General features: G+C 42.6%; 1 protein-coding gene across 1 annotated transcript in view; it reads left to right on the forward strand.

The window, feature by feature from the left end:
• Positions 1 to 18,133, forward strand: part of cd276 (CD276 molecule) — a 199,916-nt gene that overhangs the window by 101,660 nt on the left and 80,123 nt on the right. The window contains exon 5 of the mRNA XM_080437751.1: positions 12,987 to 13,124. Coding sequence (XP_080293877.1) covers positions 12,987 to 13,124 — 138 coding nt within the window. The remainder of the gene's footprint in view (positions 1 to 12,986; positions 13,125 to 18,133) is intronic.

The raw sequence follows: 18,133 nt of genomic DNA on the forward strand, positions 1-18,133 counted from the left end.
AGTATTGATACTTTTAGTAAAGCATTTGAGTACTTTTTCCACCACTGACTATACCATAGTTTCCATCCTGTTTTGTTTGGAGACCAGATGATAATACAGTAGAGTCAAAATATTGGACCATTACGAGCAGAATAAATATTCCCCCCCCCTCTTTTTTGTGTCTCATCGACCAAACCCTTGTTTCAGTTGTTTGATGGACCACACCTGGAGTGTGTGCTCCCTCCTTTATGCCTAATAGGAGGAGATGCAGCAGTACAGATGTTTTTTGTACAGTATAGTGACCCATGGTTAGACCCCTAAGGTATAAATAGTTATTTAATGGGGCCAGTGATGAGCATGATAAAACACCACCTCCATATGGGACCTTGACACTGGGGGGAGCATCATCGATGAGCAATGAGGTTCCCTGAGTCCCTGGAAGAAGACACTAGAGGGGGCTTACAGGTTACAACACCCTGCTGTAACCTGTAAGCCCCCTCTAGTGTCTTCTTCCAGTCAGTTAATCAAAGTTATTCAAACTAATCGATTTCATAGATTATCACAATGCGTTGTGATGAGATGTGAGCTTGTAGAGCTGCTATTTTAGCACGTTTTTGTGCAATATTGTTGTATAACCAAGTATAAAACAGAGCTTAAAGGGGTATAGTTCACCCCAAAAAATTACTTATTTTCTATCAATTACACACCCCATTAAGCATTGAATTCATCGAGATTTTTTAGTTTTTGTCCCATTCCTAAGCTAATAATTTGATGACCTGCGGTCTCTCCGGTAGGAGACTCAAAGAGTCTCCTTTGAGTCTCCTACCGGATACATGAGCATCTTTCCGCATCTGGTCTCTATACTGCCTCCCCCATGACAGCCGGGGCGCCTGATGGAGGGGAAAGGAACTGGTTTGGAATAACCTGTTCCTTCCACGCGCTACGTCCTACCGGGGAAACTCCCCCCTCTCAGGTGATAAGAAGGTCAGTTGGCTCTCATGCATTGAAGGAGGCATGAGCTCGGCCCTGGCCTCCGTAGGCTGGTAGGGGGAGTGTAGCGCCCAGGATCACAAAATTGGCACCGGGTGAAAAAAAGGGTTACAAAATCGTGGGATAACAATTTAGGGAAAAAAATAACTACTCCTTTAAGTGGTTAACCATAGTAATTGATTATAAAAAAATATATATATTTTCATTGATATACAAAAGATAAAGCAAATGACCAAATACAAAAGTGCTTCTGGGTTATTCAGTGAATGGAAAAAGTAATAATCTGTGAGAAAATAAGCAATGGTTGCCCTCCATCCTATGTGAGAGCTCAGTTTCTGCTGGTAATTTTATCATAGGTCAGAGTTTTTTTATCCCCCTTCTTCTTCTGGCCAGCACCCGGCGGTGAAATAAAGTGCTCATACCGTACGACTCCCAGGCCTGTCATCTGGCTTCTGCCAGCCTGAGGACGGCACACATCAAAGGCCTTTTCTCTCCAGCTGTCAAGGACACTTTTTTACCTGCCTCGGACAGAGCAGAGCCACTTAACCCTGTGAGACCGGGAACGCGTCTGTGTGTCATTTTTACATTTCTTTGGGCTATTCAAAAATAGCAGATCTACAAGCTCATAGCGCGGTACCGCGTGCCACGCTACGAGCTTGTAGATCCGCTATTTATTTTTTTTAATCGTGAAAATTTGTTGCAAATCTTTGAATATATATATTTTTTAAAGCGAAAATTTTTAACAAAAATATTTGCTTCTAGGGGAATTCTACAAAAGGTCTTCTAAATCCTAACGTTTCTTTTGAAAAAAACGTATGTTATTTCATGTTAAGGACCCCCAAAATGATATGTATTTGTCTGTGGACCCCCCCCTCCCCCCATCTCAAAACAACCCCCAGAAGCAAAGATTTGAGTTAAAAATGTATATATATATTCAAAGATTTGCACAAATTTTCACAATTAAAAAAAATATAGCAGATCTACAGTGCCGCGCTATGGGCTTGTATATCTGCTATTTTTAAATAGCCAAAGAAAAATCGAAAAATGACACAGATGCGTTCCCGGCCTTAAAGGGTTAATGTACTGACCAGCGGAGAATAATGTCCCCTGACAGAGGGATAGCTTCTGGCTACAAGGAGCCCCAGGGCTCATCTCAGACAGGCTGGCGGGAAAGAGGAAGAGCAAAAATAAAAGTCAATTAGGTTTTTCTTTCATGGCGAGGAGGAACCAAAGGCCTGTCCTTTTTATAGAGCTGCTGCCAGGTCAAAGTACTCAATACCCCACATCTGCTATTTTCACTATATTTGAAATGGGGCTTAAATGAGAATTCTGGACTATAGCCTTTTTCTTAGCTTTATATGATGTTATTATATCCTAGGGCGAGTGGTACTTTCATAACCCCATCCAGAGTGCACCGCAGCTAAAAACGTGAGCGGATGGTCTGTGTGCTAAATCGCGTATTTGTATCGCTCAATTTCTTTTTTTTTTAAATATCTGACGTTCATAATGACAGAAACCTCGCCACAGTGGCCCAAATGGGCCGCCGTAAGTGTTTACAAGTGGACGGGTGAAATCTCATCTTGCGAGACTTCTGGAGGGGCGCATCTAACACTGGGGAGAGTTTTCCCCACACCACCCTATAACCATGCCCTACACCACCCTGAGACCACACAGAGAGCTATAACCATCCCCTACACCACCTTGAGACCACACAGAGAGCTATAACCATCCCCTACACCATCCTATAACCATCCCCTACACCACATTAGTGCCTGAATGTGTCTTTACATGGAGGTGCATAATGTGAGACACGTGCAACACGCTTTGAGTGTTTTGAGCTTGTAGATCTGCTACTTTTGATGCTTTTGAATTTGAATCCTGAAAAGTAACAGTTTTGGACATATGAGGTTTCCACCCAACAGAGACGCATTGTGACTCAGTACAGTGAGGAAGGAAGAAGAAACAATGAAGTGAACGCAAAGTTTTACAAAAAAAAATGAAAAGAAAAGAGTGGGATCAAACCAGCAGCTTTACCTAAATCACATTGAGGCCCCGGCACTCAGCGACGTGATTGATGTGCACCACCACGGGCCAGAACATTCAGGCCCGTAGACGTCGGGGCGATTTTAACCCGTTAAGACCGGGAACACATCTGTGTCATTTTAAGATTTCTTTGGCTATTCAAAAATAGCAGATATACAAGCTTTGAGCTTGTAGATCTGCAATTTTTTGAAAAATCCTGGAACATTTGTGCAGATCTTGTGTTTTAAAGCGAAATTGTTTTACTCCGATCTGTGCTTCTGGTGGGTCCCTGGAACAACATACTTTGAGATGGGGGTCCACGGCCAAATACATATCATTTTGGTATGGAAAAGTTGAAGCACCACTGATATAGCAACTGTTAGGATTTAGAAACCATTTTTAGATTATGTATTTGGCCGCGGACCCCTCATCTCAAAATGTTTTGTTCCAAGGACCCCCAGAAGCAAAGATTTTAGTTAAAAATGTTCGCTTTAAAAACATATATATATTCTAAGATTTGCACAAATTTTAAAAAATTGCGGATATACAAGCTTATAGCGCGGCACTCGGTGCCGCGCTATGAGCTTGTATATCTGCTATTTTTGAACAGCCAAAGAAATCTTAAAATCCGCTCCCGGAGTGAACGGGTTAAACCTCTTTATTCGCTTTCCTTTATTTGGCACGGCTGCTCTCGGAGGACGGAGATTGGCAGAAACAATAACAACAGCGCTGATGGAAGGCGAGGACGGGCCGCGGTGTCAGAGGACAGGGATTAGCCTGTGTGGAAGAAGACATGAGCATGAATATTGGGGTTATATTGAACCAATGACTTTGAATTTGTTTCAGCCTTCTGCTTCAATTACCCAAGCCTTTATTATGGTCAGGTTGAAGTGTCAATCAAAACGGCTCACTTTTGTTGTTGTTCTTCCGCCCGGCAACAGCCGTGCCAAAGGCACGCAGAGGTTGGAAGAAGTGCTCCGATTTCTTTATTTAAATATAGAAGTAGCAAAACCACAGTGTAGAAATACTCTGGTACAAGTGGAATGCCTCTAAACAAATAGTTTGAATAGTAATTGGCATCAACATTTACCTGCAGTATCAAAGTAAAAACATTATAGATGTAATAGCTGATCTGACTACAAGGGCCTTGTAGAGCAGCTATCTTCAAATAGCGGAAGTATGAAATAGGGAATAAGTGGTTAATGCATGTTTTGTTTGATTAAATAATCTAAATCTGCAAAGTAACTAATAACTTAAGTTGTCAAGTAACTGTAGTGGATTATGGCAGTGGATTCAAAGGTACAATATTTGATTCTGAGATGCATTGAAAAATGGACATACTCAAGTAAAGTAAAATGTATCTCAAAAAGTACTGTACTCGAGTAAATGTACTGAGTTACTGTACCTGTCTGCGGTTTATAAAACCTGGCCTCCTCATGTCACACCTCCTCTCGGTGAGAAGACGCTCACCGGGAGAGTGAAAACTTGGCAAACGGAGACGGATGGCTACAGGTTTTTGTCCTGTCAGCATCTTTGCTCTGAGCCTTCTCCCCTCTTTTTTTTTTTTTGCATTTCAATAAATTGCGTTTCAGCCAGATGCGAGCTTTGCTGTCTTATTGGCATGCAGAGAGGCAAAGCAACCCCTCGCTAGGACGACCTAGCGCCCATTTACTTCCGCAATTTGTCTGACATTATTGCCCTTCCCTTGACGCTGTGGGCTCGTGGCAAAGCACGACTGTATGATGTGTAGGTGGGCACATTAAAACTGAGTAATGACTCTGAATTCATTGGAATAAAGTTTCTAACAACCCGGCCTTTTTTCTCAGAGGGTAGATCTATAAAAGCCATCTGGTGGGTGAGAGCGGAGGTGGAGGTGGTACAGCGAGGGAGGAAGGAGGAAAGGAAAGAAGGGAATACGAGTAAATGAGCAAATTAGAGGGTGAGGGAGTGAGCAATCAACTGAGTGAGTGAGTGAGTGAGTGAGTCAGTGAGTCAGTCAGTCAGTCAGTCAGTCAGTCAGTGTTTTAAAAAAAAAGCCTGCGGTAACGTTGCAGGAACTGTGGCCTAGGAGTGGGAGGCGGGGAGGCGAGGGGAGGCGGGCACATATATTGGTGAAGAAATAGGGAGCGGCGTTTTCTCCCAGCGCTAGGTTTGGATCCGCCCCTCTATGCCTTGGAAAGCCTATGGTTCCTCCAGCCTAGTCAGTGAGTGAATCAGTCAGTCAGTCAATCAGAGTCAGTCAGAGTCAGTCAGTCAGTCAGTCAATCAGTCAGTGAGTCAGAGTCAGTCAGTGAGTCAGTCAGTCAGTGAGTCAGAGTGAGTCAGTGTGTCAGTGAGTCAGAGTCAGTCAGTGAGTCAGTGAGTCAGTGTCAGTCAGTCAGTCAGTCAGTGAGTCAGAGTCAGTCAGTGAGTCAGAGTCAGTCAGTCAGTGAGTCAGAGTCAGTCAGTCAGTGAGTCAGACAGTCAGTCAGTCAGTCAGTCAGTCAGAGTCAGTCAGAGAGTCAGTCAGAGAGTCAGTCAGTCAGTCAGTCAGTGAGTCAGAGTCAGAGTCAGTCAGTGAGTCAGAGTCAGTGAGTCAGTGAGTCAGTGAGTCAGAGTCAGTCAGTCAGTCAGTCAGTGAGTCAGAGTCAGTCAGTCAGTCAGTCAGTGAGTCAGAGTCAGTCAGTGAGTCAGTGTCAGAGTCAGTCAGTCAGTCAGTCAGTCAGTCAGTCATAGAGTCAGAGTCAGTCAGTAAGTCAGGGTAAGTGACAGAGTAACAGAGGTAGCATGTAAACCAGTTGCGGCAGGCGGTGCCTTCCTTTAGCAGGCGTCCCAGTCAGAGTGTGTGTGTGTGTGTGTGTGTGTGTGTGTGTGTGTGTGTGTGTGTGTGTGTGTGTGTGTGTGTGCGTGTGCGTGCGCACTGGCATCACAATGAGCTGTTTAAGTGGTAGCACTGCTCTCCACCAGCTGACTAAACGGTCCTCAGACAGACCGCTCTACATCACAACACGGCTGTCCATTCTGAATTGTGTGTCTGTATGCTCAGTGGTGGACATTAGCAAAGTACATTTACTTGAGTACTGTACTTAAGTGCATTATTTGAGTGTCTGTAGTGTACTTTACTTGAGTATTTGAGATGTTATGGCAGAGGGTGTGGGCTCCAGTTACAACTGGCAGGCCTTCACTGCATTTTTTTTCTTCATTCGGATTAGTGCAGATTGCTTGTACAAAACTGAGACAACATCCCTCAGGATTGACTTGATGAGCTTCCTACCAGACAATCAAACCCACCAACACTATAAATAACAAACTGCTTCTGTCTACGTCTTGGTGAAATGCAAGCCTAAACTCAAAACAAACAGGGAGAGATTTCGGGACACTATGCGTCATACAGATTCTCCACACAATGATGTGATCAGAAAATTATCATACATTTGTTATTGTTATTCCAACATTTGGCTGTGTAACAGATCATAGAAGGCACTATTTATTTTCGCTGTCATATTTCATGCTTCTTAACAATAAGCTGATTCACAAGCCCATTGGGTTTTAATACCACCCACGTGTGTTCTCCCACAATAACATTCTGCATCTTTGAAACAGTACTCACGGTTTTTACTTAAGTAAAATTATCAATACCACAATGTAGAAATACAAGTGCAAGTTACAAGTAAAAGTCCTGTTTCCAAAATGTACTTGAGTAAAAGTACAAAGTACTTAGTATAGTAGTCATTTTACATGTTTTAAAATGTATAAAATGTAATCTTTTGAAAATAGCAGATCTAGAAGCTCACAACGCGTCACATTGCGACGCGTTGTGAGCTTGTAGATCGGCTATTTTCAAATAGCCAAAGTTTAAGGGCTGAAGTTGTGTGTATGTTTTGTAATCTGAATCTACAAAGTTACTAGTAACTAGAGTGGTCAAATAATTGTAATGTAGTAAAAGTATAGTATTTGCCTCTGAGATGTAGTGGAGTAGAAGTAAAAGTATTGAAAATTTTGAAAAAAAACAAAAAACAAAAAATATATACTTAGTTACTTTCCACCACTGTTGAAACACAATATGAATGAAACACAAGCTGTTCCTGGATGGCAGTTTTTTTCTACTTCATAGCAAAGAGATCATGTTGCCTTGAATGTCCACTGCTGCAGTACTGTTGCCAGATAGATGCAGGACGGGGACATTGGTGATGACTAATGATTAGCATAACACTTTGAATTCCCTGGCTGTTGAAGGATGCTATCCAATTCAACTGGCGTTGTCTTGCCTTTTCTATGCTCTGGAAAACACAAACAACTACTAAACATTAAGGCCAGTGAGTCCACAGACTTCACACCTACTTAACTAAGTTGCAACGGCAACCACTTGCAACCATTATCCCCAAATGGCACCGGTCTGCAACTGGTCAGTCCAGACCGCTGCAATTTGCTAACTAATTGCGTAGGTGTGGACTGGGCTTTAGGTAAGAAAATGTAGACCCTGGGCATGCCTACTGGCTACTGACACACCTAACCTCCTTCTCTAGGGCTGGGTAACATACTTCAAATCATTATCACCATTATTTTAAACTTTTGCCTGAATTATGATTAACCCATTAAGACCCTATGGGGCTGATTCTACAATTGCCTTCTAAATCAGTAGTTCTCAAACTTTTTCGGATCAAGGACCACCATGATATGTATTTGGCTGCGGACCCTCATCTGAAAATGTTTTGTAACAGTGACCCCCCAGAAGAAAATATTTGTGTTAAAAAAAAGCTAAATGATTTTTAAAAGTTCAAAAATAGCAGATACAAGCTCGCAGCGCAAAATAGCAGATCTACAAGCTCACAGTGCGTTGCATTGTGTTGATTTGTTCAATTAACTGTTGTACCCCTAGTGAAGACCCGGGTGGAACATGACCCCTGTCCTGTCTTGCATGCCTCTTGTCTCTCTGCCCTCTTGTCTCTCTACATTGAGTCACATTGAAATGTCACACATGGTGAGCTTGAAGATGTGCTACTTTTTGCCCCAAAAAAAGAACATTATGTGAAATGTGAAAGTGGCTAATGCTGTCTGTGGGTTCCATAAATATTTAAAGGGATTCTAGGTAACTTTAAGCCTACATTTAAAAACATTTTATATATATATATATATATATATATATATATATATATATATATATATATATATATATATGTTGCATTTGTCCCCTCTATCAGCCACTATGTAATGATGCTGGGGTGTTTTCCTGTATTGAAACACATGCAGTCCTCTTTCTGAAATCCGTATTTTCCCTACTATTTATGTTTTGACATCCGGGTATCCGGCTCTGCCCGTCAAAATGGAACGGCAGCCATTGTTTTCTCTGCAGTGTTTTTACTTTCGGTTTTAAAACCTTAAAACGCTCTCAAACTTCTTTTTTGAGGCACGGAATTTACTTTTAAGATAGCGTTTGGATAGAATTTAGTTGTTTAACCTCATATATGTGGTCAATTAATCATGACAGAGCCTATTTAAAAAAAAAAAATCAGAGAACCGGCAGGGGCGGGCAGTGACACGTTTGTATCCGAATAAAGCAACCTATTTTCGTCATGGCACGTTCAAAAGTCCCCCCTGCGTCACCCCCTGGTGGTCGGGGATCGAACTGCTGATGAGGAGGGGGGGAGTGGAGGGGCGGTGTTTGACAACAGTTGTTTTCTTTTTTTGATCTCTGAAGTTGCCTAGAATCCCTTTAACCAAAGAAAAGTATGAACAAGAGAGAATGTGACTAAATAATAACTACATTGTATCCATTGTATCCACTTACAATAAATGCACCGAATCTCTGTATGTATGTAATCCACGTATCTCGAGAACCGTTCAACAGCCCGACTTCCAATTCGCCACACACGTCACAGTCGACCCGAGGGAGTGCGGTGCCCGGCGACGAGTCGGCCAGATGGGCGGTTTGCCAGAAGCGCCAGAAAAGGCTGTGGCTGTGGCCCAAATGAGCCAATTGATTGCCATGGCAACCCCAGCCTAGGCTTGATTTGGCAAATTTCACACAGCTGTCAAATTCCCCACACCTGCCATTTGATTACTTAGTCAGTCCACTTTCCACAGTCAGTTTGCACTCTTTCAGACATTCTCCACACATTCTACACAGACGATTCTTACCACTGGACAAGGACTTTACAGAACTGCCAACACCCCCCCCCCCCCCATATATAGCCATATACTGATAACATCAGGGATCTCCATATACAGACAGACAGACAGACAGACAGATACAGAGATCTCCATATCAGACAGATAAAAAGTTCAAACGGGTACTCAGACAACGGGTATAACGGGCATAGCATAACAGGGTGGGGCATGCATTCCCTATTTTCATTGTTCCCAACTTGCATCGTTCCCAAGTAGACCGCTAGTTTTTCCAATTTACTGAAAAGTAACGCTTTTGAACATACAAGGTTTCCACCCGACAGCAACGATATAACTGTGGTAATGTGGTGGGGGCAGGGATTTTGGGGCCATTTCAAGAGCTAATGTGGGGCCCCCATTCATTTAGATGAGCCCTGATTTAATCTGATCTACATCCTTTTACTCCACATGGTATTAGACTGTTTCTGGCATGCACAAATAAACCAGTTTTATTAGAATGTGACAAGCTACTCCTGCAGTTCTGTTATTAAATAAATTGGCAAAGACGAGTCCATGAACCCATCAAAGCACATCACCGCCGAGCCCGCGATGGAGCCTGCCGTTCCAACGAAATTCTATCATTTCGAATGGAAAATAATCATCACTACTTCCCCTTGTCTGTGACATATTGTATTCTGTTGATACAGGCTTTGAGCTTAGGACCAGATATAAGGCTAACATTTTTAACTCCGATCTGTGCTTCTGGGGATCCCTGGAACAACAGATTTTGAGATGGGGGTCCACGGCCAAATACATATCATTTTGTGGGTCTGATAAAGCAACATAGTGTTAGGATTTTTAGATATGTATTTGGCCGCGGACCCCGATCTCAAAATGTTTTGTTCCAGAACCCCCCCCCCCCCCACCAGAAGCAAAGATTTGAGTTACAAATGTTTGCTTTAAAAACATCCACCTTTATGATTAACGTCTTGCTTGTGCATCGCCCTCTCATTTGAAAGTGTCTGTGGCATATTTTAACTCGTATTGATACAACTTGTCTTGATCGATCCTCTTCGTTGATCGTCCCTTTACCTCCCATGCCACACTTTTTACACAGGTTATTATTGACAGGAAATAGGTACAACTTAACAGCGTGTGTATGTGTGTTGTGGGGGAGAGAGAGCGAGCGAGACAGGGCGAGAGAAAGAGAGAGAGAGAGAGAAAGAGAGAGAGAGAGAGAGAGAAAGCCTGTTCAAAACACCACAGGCCTTAGCTATGTTTCACCTGTTTCAATTGAAACGGGGCCCGCCCTCAGGGGGGCCCCCCCGACTGATCATAGCTAAGGCCGCTACTGGGTGGGGGATGGAGGGAGAAGTTTATAAAGTTGTTTAGAATGTTCTCATCTCTAGTTTACAGTTGGAAGCTAATCCGGTTCCCAGTAGGTCAGCTAATTAAGTGAGAATGCAGTTCAAAGCTAACAGCATGGTGCTCCTGTTAGCAAGATAAGCACTGTGATGCCACGCACCGCAGGGTGCCTGCAGGTATCTTGCAAGTTAGGTTTACTTACTCTCTAAGACATGTTAATGTCACCTGCAGTAGAATGACATTTAAAGGTTGTGATATATTATTATAAAGTTTTTTGTTAGAGGCGTACAGAAATGGTGAAATAGTGAAAATAGCCCATCCACATTGTGAGCTTGTAGATCTGCTTGTTTCATCATTTTTTTTAAATAATCGTTCAAATATGAAATATCATTTTGCGGGGTCACGGCCTGAAAAGGTTGAGAACCAATAGGTCTTAGCAATCCCACCATGTCCACCTATCAACACCACCCAGGGCTCCATAGCAGGGGGCCTCAATTAAAAAAAAAAAAACCCTCTGATGTCTGCTAACCGACAGGGAGCTCCATCACTTCCACACACCCCTCTCTCCACAGCAACCAGACTGGCATTAAGATGTCGGAGGCAGAGTGGACTATTGATTTCTTTCGGTCGGGGTCCATTCCTGCTGCTGCCTTTTAGAAGTGCAGGCAAACTTTGGACGGTGGAGTTATCAGTTTAAAAAGTCTTGTTCTCTACATTTTTAATTAGCCTTTAAAACAAGAGGTGACTGTGAGATGTGGACAGCAGGGTGTTAGTAGCAGGGAATGGCTAGTGACAGCTATCAGCGCCACGGAGCAGGCTATCTGGCTGTGCTGATTGAGTCGCAGCTGTGAGGGGAGGGGCTGAGAGCAGGCCCAGCACACCAAATAGCTAGGAAGAGACTTTAGGGGGGCAACAGTTAATCAAACTAATTGATTTAATTGGTTTTCAACCATTTTCATATCAAGGTCCATTATTTATTCGGCATTTGAGCCACGGACCACCATTTGATGAGATTTTGACTCTCAGACCCAAGTGTTTTTGTTATCGTTGGATACGATTTTGTACCCAATTCCATGCTGTATTGATGTTGGTACCATAGGAGAGATAACAGACAAACGTTGATCAAAATAACAATTAAAACATTCGGTAGCGCTGTCGCCTCACAGCTATATTTTAGGTCCTGGGTTCGATTCCCGCCGGGACGCTGTGGGCACTGGAGGCGTGTCCTCTCCTCCGCGTCATCAGTGCCCATACCCTAGGTGGGGTTGGCGAAAGGGCCTTTCTGTGTGGAGTTTGCATGTTCTCCCCGTGTCCTCTAGGGTAGGTACCCTCACAAAAACATGCGGTAATCCTGGTCTCTATACTGCCTCCCCCTGGTAAGCTGGGGTGCCTGATGGAGGGGAAAGGAACTGGTTGAAATAACGTGTTCCTTCCACGCGTTACGTCCAACCAGGGAAACTCCCCCCTGTGAGGTGATAAGTAGCGGCTTGCTAGCTCCTCATGCATTGAAGGAGGCATGTGCTCAGTTCTGGGCTCTCCCTAGGCTGGTTGAGGGAGAGTAGCGCCCAGGATTACATAGGCAATTGGCACTGAGTGAAAAAAATGGGTTACAAAATCGTGAAAAAAACAAAACAAAAAAAATATTCTTTAATTAAGCGATGTGGATGTTTAACAATAATTTCAAGGATCTACACCATGAATTTTTATTTTTAATTTTTATATTTAATATCATATTGTTTATGTCACTCAAATGTTTTTCAAAAAGTTTGAGCCTCATTTTTGAACCTCATTTTACACTCTCAAGAGTTAAAGATCTATAAGGGTCCATTTGGTTACCAACTCTCCATCATTTAGCTGGGACCCCCTCAAGGACCACTACTGGTGGTCCCCGGATCCACTGGTTGAGAAACACTGATTTAATGGATTATATATATTTTTGGGCGGTGAAACCGCCCCTATAAGTGAGGTTTGGAAATTTGTACAATTATCTTGGGCAGTGAAACCGCCCCTATAAGTGAGGTTTGGAAATTTGTACAATTATCCTGCGCTGTGATTGGCCAATCACAATCTATTCAGGACTGTGATTGGCCAGTGTCACATGACACATGTGCATAGCCCTATATAAGAAACCATAACTTTAAAAAAAAACAAAATTTTGTTTTTTTTAAAGTTATGGTTTCGTAAAGTTATGGTTTCATAAAGAGTGTTTCAATAAATGTATTTATCTTTTGTACATGATTGGTTGACTCCATTCAGTATTGTGATTAGCTAGCAAGACACCGCCCACTTCACACAGGGTGTGATTTTTTATTGATAATCGGTAGTTTAACAAAAATAATCAATTAACACCGTTCAAATTTGCTTTGGTTTTGGGTCTCTCTCTCTCTCTCTCTCTCTCTCTCTCTCTCTGTCTCTCACTTTGTCTGACCGTCCACATGTCTCTTTCTCACTGACATTCTTCCTCCCATCCATGTGTGTGTGTGTGTGGGCCTGTCTCTATCCGTCTCACACTGTGTCTCTGCTGTCTGTCTGTCTGTGTGTTTCAGGTCAGAACATGGCGTTCCCCCCTGTTGCATTGTGGGTAACGGTGGGTCTGGCAGTGTGTCTGCTGGCTCTGCTCATTGCCCTGGCTGCTGTCTGCCGCCGGAAGATCAAGGAGAGCTGCGAGGAGGCCAGGAGAGAAGGTTGCTATAAAAACTAAATATATCGTCAATAAGTCAGGGGTCTTCAACAGGGGGTCCGGGACCCCCAGGGGGTCCTCAGAGTTACTACAGGGGTGCCGCCAAATCGTTTTGTGATAAGATTTTTATTTTTCTACATTAACCCCTTCAACCCTAGCATCCCTTTTCTGAGGGGAACATTAGCCGAAAATAGCCGATCTACAAGCTCCCAACGCCTCGCGCTGCGAGGCGTTGGGAGCTTGTAGATCGGCTATTTTCAGCAAAGAGGTTTGGTGTAGAGGGAAAAAAAGAGCAGACCAAGGACAAGTTTTGAGGGTTTAAGTGGTTAACTGTCTGAAAATACACGTTTACATGAATCCAACACAACGCTACACAATGATAGTGTTGTCAAACACGTCTATGAATCTATCAATTATATACTTTATAGTATATTTATGTAGTGGGGCCCGGGGGTCCATGCTTCATCTCTCTCTCAGCTAGGGGGTCCTTGGCCTTAAGAACGTTGAAGACCCCTGCTGTATTAGTATACATATTTTATATCGTTGCTGTCGGGCAGAAACCTCTTATCTCAACTTGTTGTGTTTCTTTCATAAATTAACGCCCTTCTTGATCATACTACAACGTCACACAAAAGTATCAAAAGTAGCAGATCTACTTTGTGACGCGTTTCAAGCTTGTAGATCTGCTGCTTTTTTAATTTGAATCCTAAAAAGTAACAGTTTTGGACATATGAGGTTTCCATCCGACAGAGACGATTTGTTACAGTATATGTCAGTCCATAACCAGGGTTTAATACTATTATTTATGGTTCTCGTTGTCTATAGGGCTTTTATGAGTTGACTGATAAACCGATTCATGCTGCGGTCTCTCGTATCATGAGATCTACATGCTGATCTACAAACTCCAAACGTGTTGTGAGCTTGTAGGCTACATACAGCTTAATTTAGACCTGAAGCTGATTCTAAAAACGCCTTCTAAATCCTGACCTAAGTTTTCCTAAAAACTTCAAATATTTATTCAAAAATTATAACAAACGTATGTTGCTATATACTGTACATAGCAACAAGAACCCCAAAAGGGGTTCCCGTCTTGAAAGGTATAGTTACAAATAGGGGTTCCCGCCAAAATGGGTTAACAAGTATAAAATATGGCTTAAGTGGTTCATCAGATTGATCAATTCAGTCCCTTATATAAACAAAATGACCTTTTAGATTTTTTTCCGCGTTGATTTGTTGATGTACAAAATTAAACCACTTTTGTGATTGTCTATTAATTGATTAATCAAAAGAAATGAATAAAACAATCATTAAGCATAAAATAATGGATAGTTGCAGCCCTATTGCCCACCTGATGACCCCTTTGAAATGATTATTCCTGCTGTGCCTCCACTCAGGACTTCCAAGGAAGCGCAATTATTATACGCCAGTGGTTCTCAGATGTTTAAATTTCAAGGACCCCCCATTGCTCTCCGAATGACAGACCTGTACGGGTCCACTTGGGACCCCCTCAATGAACCCTGAAGGTCCCTGGACCCCACTTTGAGAACCACTGTTTTAAAGAACTGTAAAATCAGGTCCTGTGAGCTCAGACGCTGTATAAACAGTCCGAGGCTAGATGATAAAAAGGTGTTTTTGTGCCTTCATTAAGTACAGACTAGCATTGGACTACACGAGCCCGTCAAAACAAAGCCTAATGATAGGATATTTCTTGTTCTTTCCGTTTTTTTGTTGGTTGGTTGTTGTTTGTTTTGGTCTGGGTCGGCGTATATTGCCCGTACACAGTTCAAGGGCTTGTTGAATAATGGATGCTAAGCGCTCACGGTCCCGGGCCAGAGCCCTCTCTCAACCTTTCCCAGGGTCCTCCTCGTTAAAATTCACTATACGGCTCCCTCCTTCCTAAAGTCTGCACTGACACGGGACCTGCTAGAGGAGATATGCATGAATGCAATGTGGTGCCCAGACCATGTGGGAGGCACCATAACACAGAGGAAGAGAGAGAGAGACATAGAAGCAGTGGTGGGAAAAGTACGCAAATGTTTTACTTAAGTAAAAGTATCAATACTGCAATGTAGAAGTACTCTGTTACAAGTAAAAGTCCGGAATTCAAAATTGACTTGAGTAAAAGTACAAAAGTATTGGTATCCAAATGTACTTAAAGTACCAAAAGTAAAAGTATTAAAATGTTTGAAAATAGCAGATCTACAAGCGATGCGACGCGTTGTGAGCTTGTAGATTGGCTATTTTCAAATAGCCTACGTATAAAATAGGGCTACAGTGGTTAATGTATGTTTTATAATGTAATAATTTATATCTGCAAAGTAACTAGTAACTAAAGTTTTCAAATAATTGTAGTGGAGTAAAAGTACAATATTTACTTACTTACTTTCTAGGAAGGGGGGGGAGAGACATTATGAATGAACCACTTTAGCCCCAGAGCAATGGTCACGAGTTATGGCCATTTGCGAACTGTTAAACACAGCTGTAGCGCCCCATGTGTGCAATTTAGTTAATTTTTTTTTTGGAGTGACTATTCTCATGGCAGACCCCTGAACAGTGTCCGTCATAGACACGCTCTGAAGCGTCGGCACGGCGGGCGCGCTTCCGCTTCCTGGGCAAGGAAGCTTTTGTTCCTGGGGGACAGCTGGAAATTTCCGCGTGCGTCACAGAAGGGGGGCGTTCAGTAGCCCAATGAGAGGCAGGTGGGGGCGGGACAACTAGATTCTGACAAGTCCTGGAAAAGACGCGCTGTGATTGGCCAGTGCCCGTTCCCCCCATTTCCGGGGGGGGCGGGCACTGGCCAATCACAGCACGTATGGCGGCCAGCCGGCCACCATACCAAACAGGTCGCTCCAACGAACTGCAGAGGCCGAGGTATCTAGGTTTCTATATCTATGGTGTCCGTGCCAAGTTTGGTGCGGTTTGGATGATGTCACTGGTAGGCGGGTTTCTGAACTGTCCACAGCCCCTCCTCTGAGACACAGGCCGAGTGGAAAAAAATTTGTGCCACATTATCATCAGCATTAATAAGGACCATGATTGATATAAAGATAGGTTGAAAATGGGTGACGTCGTCCTTTAAGTATTTTTAAAAGCAGGTCCTCCCGTACTTTAAACTCAAGTGCATATTTCACTGAGCAACTTTCACTTGCAAGCTGAGTAATATTTGACCAGGAGTATCTATGCTCTGTGCATGACTCAAGTACTGGGGTTCTTGGGTCAAAATATAGTCCACCATGTGGATGTTAACAGCTCAAGGACCTTGCAATATCCACACAGCCTTTTTTCCCAGTCAATGTATATAGTGAGCATGTGTGATTGGGGGATGTGTAGGAGAAGGAACTTCATTACTGTGGTCCGATAATTAGCATGGCGGAGTAGCCGAGGATTTCAGCCGAAAGCACGGCCATGCAGGCACAATTTCTTTAGCCCATTTAGACCGGGGACGCATCTGTGTGTGATTTTTAGATTTCTTTGGCTATTCAAAAATAGCAGATCTACAAGCTCGTAGCGCGGCACCGAGTGCCGTGCTACGAGCTTGTAGATCTGCTATTTTTGAAAAATTATGAACATTTTTGCAAATCTTTCAATATATATATTTTTAAAGCGAACATTTGTAACTCACATCTTTGCTTTTGGGGGTCCTACAAATCTCTTCTAAATCCTATTTTTTTTTTTTTTTTAAACTGGTGGTATGGTGGTTCCCAAACTTTTTTCATGTCAAGGACCCCCAAAATTATATGTATTTGTCCATGGACCCCCAGCTCAAAATATGTTGTTCCAGGGACCCCCCAGAAGCAAAGATTTGAGTTAAAAATATTCGCTTAAAAAAATACATAATATATATTTTTATATTCAATGATTTGCACCAACACAATTTGCACCAACACAATAAAAAAAAAAATCGACAAGCTCATAGCGCGGCACCGAGCTTGTATATCTGCTATTTTTGAAAAACCAAAGTATAAAATAATGGTTAAAGTGGTTACACAGATGCGTTCCCGGTTTTAATGGATTAAAAAAATATATATAAAGATGGATAGTGCATAGGGCACAAGCTCCGCTGTAATGAGATCTGCTCAGAGTGGAAAGATACATTTAAATAAAGGTCAGCCAGTGTCTGCACCGGGGCCCTGGGGTTTAAAAATAAATATGGATGGGACACAGACTTGGAGGAAAGAAGAGTAAATAGTTCTGCAGAACAGAAGAAATCAAATGAAACGAGAGGAGAGAGAAATAGAACTGCGAGCTGATCCCTACCACGGACAAAAGGTCTGTGGGAGGGCCTTTGTCTTATGGGGAGACATGGTGAAGGAGCCTGTAATCTCGCTGCCTGTAAGCCCCCCCCCCCCTCTGCACCGCCCAGGTGGGATTGACTCGTTAGGTTGTCTACTCGGCAACCACATTCTTTCTGCTCTCTTTTTCCAGTGTCTCACGTACTGTTACTTTAACCCGTTAAGACCGGGAACGCATGCATCTGTGTGACATTTTAAGATTTCTTTTGGCTATTCAAAAATAGCAGATATACAAGCTCATAGCACGGCACCGAGTGCCGCACTATGAGCTTGTAGATCTGCTATATTTTTTAAATCGTGAAATGTTTTGCAAATCTTTGAATATACTGTATACTTTTCAAAGCAATTTTGTTTTACTCTGTTACAACTTCTGGGGGTCCCTGGAACAACATATTTTGAGATGGGGGTCCACGGGCAAATACATATCATTTTTGAGAACCACTGATATTATAGCAACATACGTTTTTTTTCCCAAAAAACTGTTTAGAAGACATTTGTAGAATCCCCCAGAAGCAAAGATTTGAGTTACAAATGTTCGCTTTAAAAAAAAATATATATATTCAAAGATTTGCAAACATTTTCATTATCTAAAAATGACACACAGATGCGTTCTCGGTTTGAATGGGTACAATATTGAGGTGCTTTTTTACTTTACTTGAGTATGTCCATTTTTCATTTTTCCACTCCACTACAGCCAGGCCCTGTTTAATGCATGGGCGCT

This window comes from Gymnoscopelus braueri (assembly GCF_963280865.1).
Source record: "Gymnoscopelus braueri genome assembly, chromosome: 1".
NCBI lineage: Eukaryota > Metazoa > Chordata > Actinopteri > Myctophiformes > Myctophidae > Gymnoscopelus > Gymnoscopelus braueri.